We start from the raw sequence: 16,028 nt of genomic DNA on the forward strand, positions 1-16,028 counted from the left end.
CTGAAACGTGAAAGTTTAATTTTGACTAGACTGTCCCTTTACTCTATTGTGCAATGTATAGCTTGTTTTCCCATGATCTTCTGTCCTTTTTCTTTTATTGGAGGTTTATTTTAAATACTTAAACCGCATTGAACTTTATACTGTACCCCATATTACACATACATTTTTCTATTATTTTTCCCAAAAATGAATGCTCAGGAAAAAAAAAGTTACGTTAATGTGTCAATGTCTGTCAACAGTACTATAGGAGTTCCCCTTGTCAGCCAATCAGCTATCTGTTCTTAGGGTTGTGTACTGTACTAGCATCCAGTTTCTAATAGTTTAAAAATCAATTTAAACATCTGTAATGTAGCATTTGTCTAACTGAAGGTTATTTAACATATATGTTTTTAGCCTTAGTAATTTAACGTCTAACAAAAACTAATTTTAGTGTCTCTTTAAGTATAACAAGCTTTACATCATATTAATATATATATATATATATATATATATATATATATATATATATATATATATATATATAAAAGACTCCTTTGCATGGAAATATTTTTTTGCCTGCATTACTGATACTAGATACAATCTTACATATACATTTTCACGTGAGTATAAACATTTAAATGGAATACTGTACAATAAATGTTTATCTCTGACAAATTTTTTTTTATAAATGTATAATAGAGAGATTGATAATAAATTAATAAATTTATACATGAAAAATGCTTATGGTAGCTGTGTGCTCACTATTTTGTAATGAAGCAGATGTTGCCATCTAGAAATATTCACAGTTTATTGAATCAGATCGTTGGGATTAGAGATATTTTTTAGTTTTGGTCACAAGGTGCTTTATTGTGCAAGCCTTATCAATAACTGGCACCATACACACCGTTTCTGCCCCCTTTTCCTGATAGATATCTTCTGTTCATAGGCTCTCTGGTCTGTAACTTGCCAAAGGAGGACGGAACCTGTAGGGACTTTACCCTGATGTGGTACTATGACCCACAAACCAAGAGCTGTACCCGGTTTTGGTATGGAGGCTGCGGTGGAAATGACAATCGGTTCAAGACACAAAAAGAATGTGAAAATACTTGTATTCCAGGTGAGGACAGAAAACATGACCCCAAATGATTTTCATTGCTGTTAAAGTGATGGTAAATTCTAGTGTTTCAAAAATGATAGGATTTACCATCACTAAAAATAAAGGCGACTTTCATTCATCAGTTTAAAAAAACCTGATAAATATGTACCTCTATGTCATTGCAGCGCTAACCTAAGCACCTCTGGCCGCCAACGGCACAGCTCATTTTGTTCTGAGGTGACGTCTCCACCTCTTAACCAATAGCCGTGCTAGCCTAAAGCAAAATGCCAGTCGGCTAGCACTATTGGATAAGTGGTGGAACCTTCACCTCTTTAAAAAACTGAGCTGTGCCATGGGTGACAGGAGGCACTTAAGTTCGCGCTGAAGCCACAGTGAAATAAAGGCATTTACCCATCAGTTTTTTTAGAGATAGTAAATCCTAGCATTTTTGATATGCTAGAATTTACTATCACTTTACAATCACAATCCTAAATGACAAACACCCTGTAGTCTAAACCTTACAACAAAATATTAACTGTGAATAACAATACAAATAAAGTGTATCATGTCCGCCAGACATTGGTAAATCGGCCCCATACTGTTTGTGTGATATGTGATATAGTGTTTATATGATGATTCTTGTCAGTGCAATATAGTGTTTATGTGATGATTCTTGTCAGTGCGATATAGTGTTTGTGTAATGATTCTAGTCAGTGCAATATAGTGTTTGTGTGATGATTCTTGTTAGTGTGATATAGTGTTTGTATAATGATACTTGTCAATGCGATATAATGTTGGTATTATGATTCTTGTCAGTGTGATATACTGTTTGTGTGATGATTCTTGTCAGTGCGATATAGTGTTTGTGTAATGATTCTAGTCAGTGCAATATAGTGTTTGTGTGATGATTCTTGTTAGTGTGATATAGTGTTTGTATAATGATACTTGTCAATGCGATATAATGTTGGTATTATGATTCTTGTCAGTGTGATATACTGTTTGTGTGATGATTCTTGTCAGTGCGATATAGTGTTTGTGTAATGATTCTAGTCAGTGCAATATAGTGTTTGTGTGATGATTCTTGTTAGTGTGATATAGTGTTTGTATAATGATACTTGTCAATGCGATATAATGTTGGTATTATGATTCTTGTCAGTGTGATATACTGTTTGTGTGATGATTCTTGTCAGTGTGATATAGTGTTTGTGTGATGATTCTTGTCAGTGCAATATAGTGTTTGTGTGATGATTCTAGTTACTGTGATATAGTGTTTGTATGATGATACTTGTCAATGTGATATAGTGTTTGTATAATGATTCTTGTCATTGTGATATAGTGTTTGTGTGATAATTCTTGTCAGTGTGATAAAGTGTTTTTGTGATGATTCTTTTGAGTGTGATACTGCTTGTGTGATGATTCTTACCAGTGCGATATAGTGTTTGTGTGATGATTCTTACCAGTGCAATTTGATAGTTTGTATGATGATGAAGTGTGATATAGTGTTTGTGTGATGATTCTTGTCAGTGTGATATAGTGTTTGTGTGATGATTCTTGTCAGTACTATATAGTGTTTGTGTGATGATTCTTGTGAGTGTGATATAGTGTTTTAGTGATGATTCTTGTCAGTGTGACAAAGTGTTTGTGTGATGATTCTTCTCAGTGTGATATAGTGTTTGTGTGATGATTCTTGTCAGTGCGATATAGTGTTTGTGTGATGATACTTGTGAGAGTGATATAGTGTTTGTGTGATGATTCTTTTAAATGTGTTATACTGTTTGTGTGATGATTCTTGTCAATGCGATATAGTGTTTGTGTGATGATTCTTGCCAGTGTGATAGCGTTTGTGTGATGATTCTTGTCAGTGTGATATAGTGTTTGTGTGATGATTCTTGCCAGTGTAATATAGTGTTTGTGTGATGATCCTTGTCAGTGGGATATAGTGTTTTCATGATAATTCTTGTCAGTGTGATATAGTGTTTGTGTGATGATTCTTTTTCATGTACTGTTTTTGTGATGATTCTTGTCAGTTTGATATAGTGTTTGTGTGATGATTCTTGCCAGTGCGATATTGTGTTTTTGTGATGATTCTTGTCAGTGTGATATAGTGTTTGCATGATGATTCTTGTCAGTGTGATATAGTGTTTGTGTGATGATCCTTTAGCGTGTGATACTGTTTGTGTGATGATTGTTGTCAGTTTGATATAGTGTTTGTGTGATGATTCTTCTCAGTGTGATATAGTGTTTGTGTGATGATTCTTGTCAGTGCGATATAGTGTTTGTGTGATGATACTTGTGAGAGTGATATAGTGTTTGTGTGATGATTCTTTTAAATGTGTTATACTGTTTGTGTGATGATTCTTGTCAATGCGATATAGTGTTTGTGTGATGATTCTTGCCAGTGTGATAGCGTTTGTGTGATGATTCTTGTCAGTGTGATATAGTGTTTGTGTGATGATTCTTGCCAGTGTAATATAGTGTTTGTGTGATGATCCTTGTCAGTGGGATATAGTGTTTTCATGATAATTCTTGTCAGTGTGATATAGTGTTTGTGTGATGATTCTTTTTCATGTACTGTTTTTGTGATGATTCTTGTCAGTTTGATATAGTGTTTGTGTGATGATTCTTGCCAGTGCGATATTGTGTTTTTGTGATGATTCTTGTCAGTGTGATATAGTGTTTGCATGATGATTCTTGTCAGTGTGATATAGTGTTTGTGTGATGATCCTTTAGCGTGTGATACTGTTTGTGTGATGATTGTTGTCAGTTTGATATAGTGTTTGTGTGATGATTCTTGTAAGTGCGATATAGTGTTTATGTGATGATTCTTCTCAGTTCGATATAGTGTTTGTGTGATGATTCTTGCCAGTGCGATATAGTGTTTGTGTGATGATTCTTGTCAGTGTGATATAGTGTTTGTGTGATGATTCTTGTCAGTGCGATATAGGGGCCTATTTATCAAGCTCTGTATGGAGTTTGAAGCCCTGTGCTATAGTGTTTGTGTGATGATTTTAGACGGTGTGATAGTGTTTGCTTTATGATTCTTGCCATTGTGACAATTTCTTTGTTAATCTTTTCAGTTTGATATAATGTATGTGTGATGCTTTTTGTCAGTGACATAGCATATGAGTAATTCCTATGAGTGTAAAGACACCTGCATTACAATATAATGCTAAAAATCCTAATGATTCTGCACAATTTCTCTCCACAAAATTTTTGATCATCGAGCCCATAGTGTGTATGTTTAAGATAACTATTATTCTTAAAGTGACCGTTCCTACCAATGAGAGATGGTGCAAGTTATCCGACAGTGTTACTACCTCTTAGTATAATGTGGTGTATGTGACACATCCTCGCAATATGATGTGTATGTCAATATGGTGTAGTATGTGACTGTTGTTTGTGTTCTGGTTATTGTGATGTGGGATTTGTCATCATTGCTCTCATTGTCATATTGAGAGTGTGACAGGTAGGGATGGGCGAATGTTTCTAAAAATTTGAAATTTAAAATGAATTTTGATACATTCGTTTGTTCGAATCGAATTTGGAATGTTTATGTAACATTCTAACATTCTATTTTCGAATTTTTGATTTTCTAATTTTTCAATAAAATTAGAAAATATTCGTTCGAATAATAGAATGTTTAGCTATGTATTCATTCAATTTCAAAATGTAATATTCTAATTCGAATGTGCATTCAAATTTGAAATAGTATTTCTAGTCTACAACTGTGTTTAATAAATGTAATATTCGAATTCGAATGCTACATTCGAATTTGAAATAGCATTTCTAGTCTAATACTGTGTTTTATAAATGTAATATTCAAATTCGAATGTGACATTCGATTCGAATGTGATATTCGATTCGAATGTGATATTCCATTCGAATGTGACATTCAAAATAGTGTTTCTAGTCTACAATTGTGTTTTATAAATGTAATATTCGAATTTGAATGTGATATTCGAAAACTGTAAATAACATTCGAAAATCAAATTTTTAAGAATATTCGTTCTTATCAACATTCTATTATGTAAATCGAATTTTTACAATAACATTCGTTCTAACATTTTAATTCAGATATAAACACTTTCGCCCATCTCTAGTGACAGGGTGTGTATGTGACTATTCATGTCAATATTACATAGACTGATGTTTCATTGGGGGTGTCCTATTACTGTGTGTGTCACGTCTCTCGCACCTGTCTTCCTTACACTCACACTCTCATTGTCTTATTTCTTGTCATTACTCTGACTCACTTCTCTGCATCACCCCTTTTCATTGTCTTACTGCCTTTCTCCAGTTACATTCCCCTGTGACCTGATCCTTTTTTCTCTCTCATGTAGTGTCTATGAACGCTGGTGTGGTCTCTGCTATCGGAACATAAGGAGATCCCCTGTACTTACCTCTCAGGGGACACAGCCCAGGACGCACTGCCCTCTCCTTCACCTTGTGTCCCAGCAGCCTGAACCCCTGCGGGATGAGAGGGGAATTACACAGTTTATCAATATGGTGCTAATATTTCTATGGACTTGGTGCTTACTGTGGCCTGGTGTCCTAAACACTTTCACTGCTGGAAAGAGCTCTGCTACATTGCCCATCATATCATCCTTTGCACTCTGCAGCCTTGAAAGGGTTACTTGGCAGTCCGTATGCTCAGTAACAACTGTCAAAGGCTAATACATGTCAGTTATTTTTTATAGTTCCAAACTCAATTTGTTAATATTTTTTGCCACTAGACTACCTTGTATTTCTCACCTATATTGTTCCCTATCAAAGCCTGTCATCACTGACATGTAAAGCACAGGACCAGCAATGAATGATTTAACTAAAATATATATATATAAAAATATATATACATATCCAGCATATCCAAAGCACAATCCCTTCCACTGTCCACATATTGCACACACCTACAGATCCTTCATGATGTGTATACCTTTCCCTTGGAGATGAAGATTAAAAGCCCCCTGTTGCTAGATATATATTTTGCAGCCTACTCTGGCAGTGAAAGGTTCAAACTCTAGGTTTTACCACTTATTAAGTAGTGAGTTTATTCTACAGCAACAAAGCAACCCTTGCTGCTGTAACGGAATGCCGGGGATGAACAGTGCAAAATCACTGCAGCATTCATTTTGACGATTTTGTTTTTTGTTTTGTTTTGGGGTTTTGCTGGGTGTTATTTTTTTTGTTTAATTTGAGGTTTTTGGAGGGGTGAGACTAAAAATGAGGCCTTCATGATATTGTTTTTGTTTTTTTAAGACCAAAAGATTTTACAAAAAAGTTTGAATAAAGGCTCAAGAGGTGTCCAATTAATTGTGTCCTTATTTGTATGTGTTGTGGAAAAACGAGATGTGTGACAATGTGATTTCTCTGATTGCACAAAAAAAATGTGACGTCAAAACTAACCTCATTATACTAAGACACTATTAGATGCCTAGAATGTAGTTCTTGGGTATCCACCCCCACTCCATAACTAGAATAACTCATAAAAACAAAAAATGTAGGTATAGACCATAACTGGTTGTATGTATTACATAATAAAATATAAATAATTGACTAAACTTATTCAGAAACATGGCAGCAAGTGAGTCCATATCCTCCCCAAACCATGAGAGGACCTCGGACCCATTGGAGGTGACATGGTACTCAAGCTTTCCAGAGCTCTCCTGTCCCATCTTTTCGCAGAGAAGAGCCCCAGGCTCCAACTTGAAGCATCCGCTCCTCCCCCCTCAGCCTGAGACATTACTCCGCCCTTTCCCCAAATCTGGCCCAAAATAGGCCACGACCTTACGCCTCTTGAGGGCAAAAGCTCATCCTCAGTAAGGGAACCCCTCAACCTACCAGGCCCCACAAGCAGGGACACCCTTAGCTTTTTCGAGACCCTGGACAAGACAAATTTGTGGGGCCCCACTGCCCTAACGCTCTTATTTCCCTCCCCGTATGTTCTGCGGTCTGTATGGTCCGCCCCTGTCCCAACATTTAGTGTTACCTATTTATACCATAAACAATTCTTCATAAACTAAATACAGGGTATACATTGCACCTTCTTATACCCTCACACTGACAGTGCATGGCGGGGCCCCCAAAACCATGTGGCCCTGGGCAGGTGCCCCTCTCGCCCTGCCCAAAGGGCAGGCCTGCACATAAGCCTGCTGGAAAGACGTGAGGATAAATTAACCTCTGTGATCTTACTAAAAATCCTAGTTCGACTAACAAAACCCCAGCCACAGCCAACTCATAGCAACCCTATGGAAGCTGTTCAACTCACAAGCCCATGATAATAACCAGGGAGGGAGGATGGGAAGAGGCCAGGGTACCATTGAAACCTGCCTATAAACCCAAGTAAGCCCTCCCCTCACAATGCAACAATGTTGCAACCCACCTTCTCACTAACCTCTAGGCATTAACCTTAAGGAAACTCCTAGCCTTTTTGGCTCTATGCTAGCTTTAATACAAATATTTAAAATCAAGCATGTTGTCAAGTCTGCTTGAAATATGTGCACCCATTATTCAAACTCACACAAAAGGTCAAAACTAACAGTCACTAGGGATGTGTAAATATTCTGAATTTATCATTCATTAGTAAAACAAATGCTTTAAATGGTTGTGGTCTGTGGCATTTGACTAATTTTGGTGCTGAATTTATTTGCACAGATATTTGTTGCACTTTTTCTCTAATAAATTTGATGCCTTTATGTAATAATTTTTTTTAAAAAACATTATAATTAAAAATCTGGTTTTCATACAAATACAGAAGCCTTTGCTTGATTTTGCTTTATTTACATTACACAAAAATCAAACAGTATGCATCTATTTGCTTGAATGAAAGGATGTGCATTATTTTATATTTCTTTCTAAATAAGCAAATATACAGCAAATCTTTGTAAATCTACCTGAAAGGGCTAATCATTTCATACACTGAAACTGCCCCAGTTACATAACCTACTGTCCTTGTTACACTGAAATGCTGTGACAATAAGATTGTTCTTTTTACTCAACAAGGGAAATTACACTGAGACTTTTCTTATTATATAGATTAATATCTAACAATAAGATTATCATAGGTTTATAAGAGAATCCAACATATGATCATTTACCGTTGTGCAGTATTTTTAGAGTGTATGAGTGTCCTTCAATACAATGCACATTACCAGCTCAGCACAGAGATCAGTGAGTGTGATATTTTAGCTTTTTATAGTGAGTTTATCCTCTTACACAAAGGGATGTGACACTGAGACTGCCCTTGTTAAACAGACAATGCTGTGATGAAGAGAGAGTGCATTTTCTAAACAAACAGTGGGATGATGCTGAGACTTTTATAATTATACACATGTGGGGATGATGTGGGTAATCTATAGAACCCCTAAATCACTCAAGATTGTGCATTCACCTTCAGCTGTTTCCAGCTACTACATGATATTTCCTGAGTCCCCCCTCCTCCTCTGAGATGGTGAAATGCACTCAATAGAAGAGGGGGAACTGCAAATGCCCAGAGAAAGGTGAATACAGAACAACATAGAAATCCAGCATCACAGATTGTGAGGGATATGGTTTAAGATACGAATGAGGAAGGGTCCAGACTCAGAGCCTCTGTGGGGAATAGGTTCATACAAGCACAAGATGGAGCAGACTGAGAGGCTACAAAGTGTAGGGTGATGTGAGCAGGAGAAGGAGTGCAGGGTCTGAATGGAGAGGTTTTGTGGAATGTTTGCAGTAAGCTCAGCTGATAAACGCAGAGCAGGACATTAAAAAGATACTGAGAGTTTGTGCAGAGATTTATTTTAAGTTGCAACTTAATCTTATGAATGCTCTAAATCTCTCAGAGTTTGGACTGAGTGTGACTAATAAAGAACATGTCCCCTGAGTCAATCTTTCCAAAAGGTGTGATCTGATCTTCCATTACTTCTCCCATGAGTCACATTGTCTAAAAAAAGGGGGGGGGGGACTGAGAGTTGCCTAACTTGCATGAGTCACAAAGTCCTAGTGGTGCGACTGAGTGTCCTAAGCTGCTATGTCACAGTATCTTAGAGGTGGGATTAATAACCACCAGCCCTCAATGAGTTTAGGTGCTGAGAAGCTGCAGGTGTCCCATGCCACCGAGACAGTGTAGAACATGACATTCTGATAAAGGATCACACACTGAACTTCCACTCAAGCCAGGATGTAGTCATCACATTGGAGAACACATTGTAGACTGTTAGCATCTGTTTGTTAGTTAATAAGGGAATTGAAACAACAGAACAAAAGGGGGGTGGGAAGTAAGGGGATGGGTCCAGGAAGATGAATTTTGGGCCACACAATAATCCTCATAAACAGATTTAAAGCAGATGTGATGATGTCCTTTCATCTGACACAGGAGGCCATAGAGGGGGTGAAGGGTATGGGAAGCTAACTGCATTAATTCTGGTATAAAATCCCACTTGTGTTAAAGGGACATTAAACTGATAAATACAACTACAGTAGCATGGTTACTACTCAGTATTTCCTCCTATGCCTGCAGCTGTTTTTAAAGTCCTTCTCTTATTTTAACCCCTTATATTTATCAGTTAGTGAAACTCTTCATCTTCCCACTGTGCAAGGTACAGCTGTTAAACAGCCGCTAACATCACAGATCTGTGACAGTGCTCCTATTACAGGATGCAGCAATACACGAGCTACAAGATGGCAGCGCTAAGCACAAAACTTGTACCAGTTGGATTCTGTAATTAGTTAAAATAAGAGAATAGCTTTAAAGAGAGCTACAGGTACAGGAGGAAAAGCAATAGCACAGTGAGAAGTAACCATGTTACTGTACTTGTACCCAGCTGTTTAATGTCCTGCTGGTTTAGTAATTAACATCCTGCAAAGATTTAGCAAGACAGAAATAAATGTTAACTAAAATACATGATGGGAGGCAGCAAAGGAGGAACAGACAAATATTCAAAGGACTCCAAAAGGTTAAGAGGCTCTAAGCATTCACCAAAAGCTGTCGATACACAGAAAGAAGGAAACAGCCAGACAGCGAGGAAGTGCAGAGAAAGATACTGACAAAATATTTTATTTACAGAGGCAGATAAGATAATACAATTCTTCAGCGAAAGAAAACCAGAGTGTAGGACAGAAGTGTACATGAGAATGTATGTAAACTGAAGAAACAAATACATAAAAAAGAGGAATTTTGATAAACGTAAATATACTGTTTACACTTTTACTACAAAGAAAGAGCTGAAAAAGATTATAAGCCCTTTTGAAAGGGTTTTTGTGAATTAAATCGGGTTATAGGAATTCTACCACGCAGCAGGCAAGTGCTAAAAAAGGTTCTTATTGACAAAATAAAAGCCAGAAGAAGGGACATTGAGATTTCAGAAAACAGTAGTAGGTGTAAGGTGGAGTTGACAGAATTATGGCCCTCGGGCCACATCTTGCTGTCCAAAGGTCCAGCCCTTAGACCACTGTACAGAAAAGAGACAGCACAACTATTATATATAAAAAAAGCAGTTCCACACTACTCTATTAACAATTTGAATATTATACAATTAAAATAATAATTTTATATATATATATATATATATATATTTATATACACAGTATATATATATTTCCTAGAGTTCAGTATTAATAATATTAGAATATATTATAGTCCTACATGTTCCTTAAGACGTCCCTGGTATCATAGGACTTAATAATATGAAAGATGTCCCCACATAGCATATTGGTACAAAATCGTAAATAAACCCTGAATGTATACATATAATAGTTGTATATCCTAGAAATAGAAGGATTTAACCTTTAGCAAGTATGCTTTGATATGTTGTTTTTTATTAATTGATTATGTGTTACAGGATCCAGCTAGCCTGTTTTCATGGTGGCGTCCCGTAACTAGGGCAACAGTTCCATGCCTGCCTGAACACACAAGGGCAGTGAAGTCGTGACATCACTGTGATGAGAGTGGGAAGTGATGTCACCGGATGGGGGCGTGGTTTAGGGCCGTTATTGTCTATGTCGCAGTTACCAAGTTAGAAGTGTTGTACAAGCTGTATACTTCTATGCTCTGCAATAAAATAGCGTTGTACCTTCTATGCTGTGTCCTGCATCACATGACATAATGTCATGTGATGCAGGACACAGCCTTTTGATTTCTCTCAGCCTGCAGCTTGGCCCACATGGCGTCAGCAGTTTCCACGCTTCAGAATTGCTTCCAAGCTGGACAAGGAGAGTGGTGAAGTACAAGTTAATTCTCTTTTATACTCTATGGGGAAAGATGTAGAGCCAGTGTTCAATGCCTTTACTTTCCAAGAAGGGGAAGAATTTGACTTTGAAATAGTTATGAACAAAATCAGTGCTCACTTTGTGCCCAAAAGAAATGTGATTCATGACTTGTTTTCAGAAACGTGTTCAGGGTGTGGGAGAATCTTTGGAGTCATATGTGCGCAGCCTGTATGAACTAGCTGAATTCTGTAAGTTTGGTGTTGCTAAAGAGGAGCAAATCAGAGACAGAATAGTCATAGGAATTGCAGATGCTGAAGTCTCACTGAAGCTACAGTTGGAGGCTGATTTAACATTGGATGGGGCTATTAGGATGGCCCGCTAGAGTGAACTGGTGAAAAAGCAAAGTGCTGATCTGAGGTCCGAGAGTATTGTGGATGAAGTGCAGCAATTCAGGAGAGTTGCTAGTGAAAGACACAGTGTGAGCAGTAGACCAAGGGCAACACATAGGCCCAGAAGCAGATGGGCGCAGCATGCTCCCTGCACGCGGTGTAACCGTACCCATGATCAGAGTGTCGTATGCCCTGCTAAAGACAAAAGATGTAGAAAATGTAACCGAATGGACCATTTTGAAGTGGCGTGTAAAACTGAATACATTAAGGAGATGCAGGTGGATAGTGACCAGGAGGGTCAAGAAGTGTCCTTTGTAGGGTCTGTTGTTGAACGGTCTGGTTCAGATGAAGATTGGCGAGTTACTCTTACTGTAATGGGAGCCAAAGTTGCCTTTAAGATTGACACAGGAGCAGACATCACTGTTATGTCTCTTGCAGCATTTATAAAACTGCCTCGACAGGCTCAGCTGTCGAAGGTTACAACAAAAGTTCATAGTCCTGGTGGCCGCATCGATTGTGCAGGGAAATTTCTTGCCATCTGCGAGTACAAGCAGAGGAAATTCACCATGTGGGTACATGTGATTAGAGGTCAGTGTGTTAACAAACTATTGAGCAGAAAAGCAGCCTGTGGTAAAGGCCTGTTCGCCAGAGTGAATGAGATTTCAGAAGACATGTTTGGGGAATTGGGCCTACTGAATTGCAACCCAGTCCAAATATCACATAAAGGTGACACAGTCCCATACAGCATTATCACTCCTCGTAGAATTCCGTTCCCGCTCATGCCTCAAGTGGAGAAGGAACTTCTGCGTATGAAGAATATGGGAGTTGTGCAGGGAAATTTTTTGCCATCTGCGAGTACAAGCAGAGGAAATTCACCATGTGGGTACATGTGATTAGAGGTCAGTGTGTTAACAACCTATTGAGCAGAAAAGCAGCCTGTGGTAAAGGCCTGGTCGCCAGAGTGAATGAGATTTCAGAAGACATGTTTGGTGAATTGGGCCTACTGAATTGCAACCCAGTCCAAATATCACATAAAGGTGACGCAGTCCCATACAGCATTATCACTCCTCGTAGAATTCCGTTCCTGCTCATTTCTCAAGTGGAGAAGGAACTTCTGCGTATGAAGAATATGGGAATTATTGAAGAGGTTGTTGAAGCAACTGACTGCTGTGTCCCCATTGTGCCTGTTTGCGAAGAAAAAAGGGAAGGTATGCATCTGCGTAGACTTGAAAAGGCTGAATGAGGCGGTAAAGAGAGAGAGATATGTGCTGCCGACACTTGAAGACATAGCTCCGAAATTGGCTGGGTTTAAGTTCTTCTCTACACTGGATGCTTCCAGTGGCTTCTGGCAGATACCTCTAGATCCAAAGTGCCGCAAACTGACTACCTTCATTACACCGGTAGGTCGGTTTTGCTTCTGCAGCCTCCCCTTCAGGATATCCTCTGCTCCTGAAATCTTTCAAAGAGAGATGAGTTCTCTCCTAAGGGACCACAAGGGCACGGCAGTCGTCATGGATGACATTTTGGTGTATGGGTCTACATTGGAAGAACATGATCAGCGATTGAGCTGTGTGCTGCAGACCATTAGAGAGACCGGGCTGAAATTTAATAAGGAGAATGCCATTTTAGGAAGGCTGAGTTATGTTACTTTTGGCATATTATCAATGGGGATGGCATCAAGCCGGACCCTGATAAAATCCTTGCTATTGAACAGATGAAAAGTCTTTCTGATGTACATGAGCTGCGACAAATATTGGGCCTTGTGAATTATGTGGGCAGGTTCCTTCCAGATTTATCCACTATACTACACCCTATCACAGAGTTGCTAAAGAAAGATGTTGCCTGGGTCTGGGGACCTTCACAGTAAGAATCTTTTGTGCAGGTCAAATCCCTGCTGGGGTCTTACCCATTGTTGGGGTTCTACGACCCTTCTAAAAAGACTGTGGTTAGTGCTGAAGCAAGCAGTTATGGGTTAGGGGCCGCCCTCCTGCAGTTGAATGAGAACAAACTACAGCGCATCGCCTACTGTTCCCGTACACCGACTGTACAGTTGTACTGGCTGCAGTTTGGGCCTGTGAGTGCTTCCAGCGTTACCTAGTGGGTTTAGAGAAATTTAGTCTGGAGACTGACCATAAACCGCTAGTCCCTCTAATCAACTCCTATGATATTGACAAAACACCCCTAAGATGCCAGGGACTTCTGATGAGGCTGCTCAGGTTCAACATTTAGGCAGTGCATGTGCCGGGGAAACAACTGGTAGTGGCAGATACACTGTCCAGGCTCCCGCTGGCTACTGCTGAAGAATCTTTAACGGAATCAGATAAGAAAGTGTATGTAGATTCAGTTCTGGCATCCAAATCCATTTTGTCAGGGAAGCTAGAGCAAATAAGAAAGGAGACATATTTAGATACTGACCTTCAAGAAGTTATTAAGTACATAAAAGAAGGTTGACCCGATAGCCAGGCAACCTGGATGTCTTTAAGTTATTACTAGTCAGAAAGGTTGCAGCTCACAGAGCTGGATGGGTTGGTGCTGTTCCAGGACTGCATTGTTATTCCTGTTAACATGCGGCAGGAGATGTTAAGCAGGATTCATGATGGCCACTTGGGCATTACAAAGTGCAGAGAAAGGACAGCTACGGCAGTATAGTGGTCTGGGATCGAAAGGCATGTGTCAAAATTGTATTTCATGTTGTTTATATATATTCTCTTTAACTTGTTATTTGTTGTATACTAAACAAAACTATTTCTGTATGCTTCTTGTATACCTTGTTATTTAATGTATTAAAAAATTTTTTTTTTTTTAAATGTATGCTTTGTCCTTTGAAAAGGCGGAAGATATGATGAGAGTGTGAAGTGACGTCACCGGATGGGGGCGTGGTTTAGGGCTGTTATTGTCTATGTCGCAGTTACCAAGTTATATGTGTTGTACAAGCTGTATACTTCTATGCTCTGCAATAAAATAGCATTGTACCTTCTATGCTGTGTCCTGCATCTCATGACAGTCACTTCTGGAACGCCAGAAGCAACGGCGACACCTGGATCCCATGGTGGTGGGTATAAAGTAAGTAAGTTTCACACTATGTTTGTAAATTTGTCTGAGGATGGGGGCAACCCCGAAACTTTACAGGTTACAATAAATTAATACTTTTGATTAAGACCCAGTGAGTGCTACTTTTTTTATTTGGAATCCGTATTGACTACTTGGTATGCACCTTGGGCAGAAAAGTCTGTAGCTGGACAGCGACAGCGGTATTAGGAGTGCTTTATCATTTTCACTTATACTATAAATATATATATATACAGTATATATATACACACACACACACATACATACATACACTTACGCCCGGAAATAATTGGGTAATGACACAAGTTACAGTTAAATAATGAATGTGGGCTTAAAGTGTCTTTAATTTGAGGGTATTGACATACAAATTGGTGGAAAAGTTTAGGAATCATAGCTCTTTAATATGTAGCCCACACAATATGCGTTCGATGGAGCTCTCAATCGGATAGATTATAAGTGTTGTGGTACGTCTTTTAACGCTGAAAAAATGGCCATTGCAGCATAATGGCCAGAAACGCATATTACGAGTCATGTCGGTATAGCTATACCGCAAGCATTTTAGCCTGTAACGCAATGTACATTCTGCACTAAAAAAATTATGTTTTTGTGTGAGATTTTCATAGTGCTGGTATTACAGTTTGTGCGGTCCGGCTAAAATGCTTGCGTTACAGCCTATACCGCCACCTGAGACCAGTAGTTATGGATTTTGTGAAAAAAAAATGTTTCACAAGGGGCGGAGCCTGCGGGCGTCTGTGATGGCCGCACCACACTAGAGCTCCAGCGACGGTAGAGACAGATTCCTCTCTCAGGCCATTTTTGCACAAGCCCTGTGCCACTAAAACACCTGATACACTTTCAGGAATGTCCAGTGAGCATCCAGACATAGCCTGCGCGTCCCATTAGGTTCTTGGAGACCTACCTCTGACTCGCGGTATGGGCCACAACTAAAGCCAGTCTGATGTGATCTCTCCGAGTGCCGAGTCAAAGAGACACACCAGAAAACGGTGCAGCTTTGGAAGGAGCATCGGGCAAAGTTATTCCATCTGGCTACTAACACCATCGCAAAGCCAAAACAGAAGTCGGTACCTGAACACTATGCAGTTCCTCTGAGTGACGCATCTTCTTCATGGCGGCCATTTTGGGGTAAGAATGCATGAGAATCATGCTTTATAACGACCGGTGCTACACTTTATAAGCAGTATCAAACATAACCCCTTGACTGTAGCCGCAGATCATAAGGAACTATAATCTAAGGCCAATTCAACACCATACAAAAGGGTATTGCATCTAGCTTATACTCTATACAGCTC

At 39.0% G+C, this 16,028-nt stretch overlaps 1 protein-coding gene across 6 annotated transcripts in view; it reads left to right on the forward strand.

Annotated features, from left to right (window-relative positions):
* COL6A3 (collagen type VI alpha 3 chain) overlaps window positions 1-6,381 on the forward strand; it is a 149,208-nt gene extending 142,827 nt beyond the window's left edge. For all 6 annotated transcript variants that reach the window (XM_053698857.1, XM_053698858.1, XM_053698861.1 and 3 more), the window contains 2 exons: window positions 926-1,096; window positions 5,416-6,381. In XM_053698857.1, coding sequence (XP_053554832.1) covers window positions 926-1,096; window positions 5,416-5,456 — 212 coding nt within the window. In that variant the 3' untranslated portion in view covers window positions 5,457-6,381. The remainder of the gene's footprint in view (window positions 1-925; window positions 1,097-5,415) is intronic.
* The last annotated feature ends 9,647 nt before the right edge of the window (window positions 6,382-16,028 follow it).

The sequence above is a fragment of the Bombina bombina genome, chromosome 1 (assembly GCF_027579735.1).
Source record: "Bombina bombina isolate aBomBom1 chromosome 1, aBomBom1.pri, whole genome shotgun sequence".
Taxonomy (NCBI): domain Eukaryota; kingdom Metazoa; phylum Chordata; class Amphibia; order Anura; family Bombinatoridae; genus Bombina; species Bombina bombina.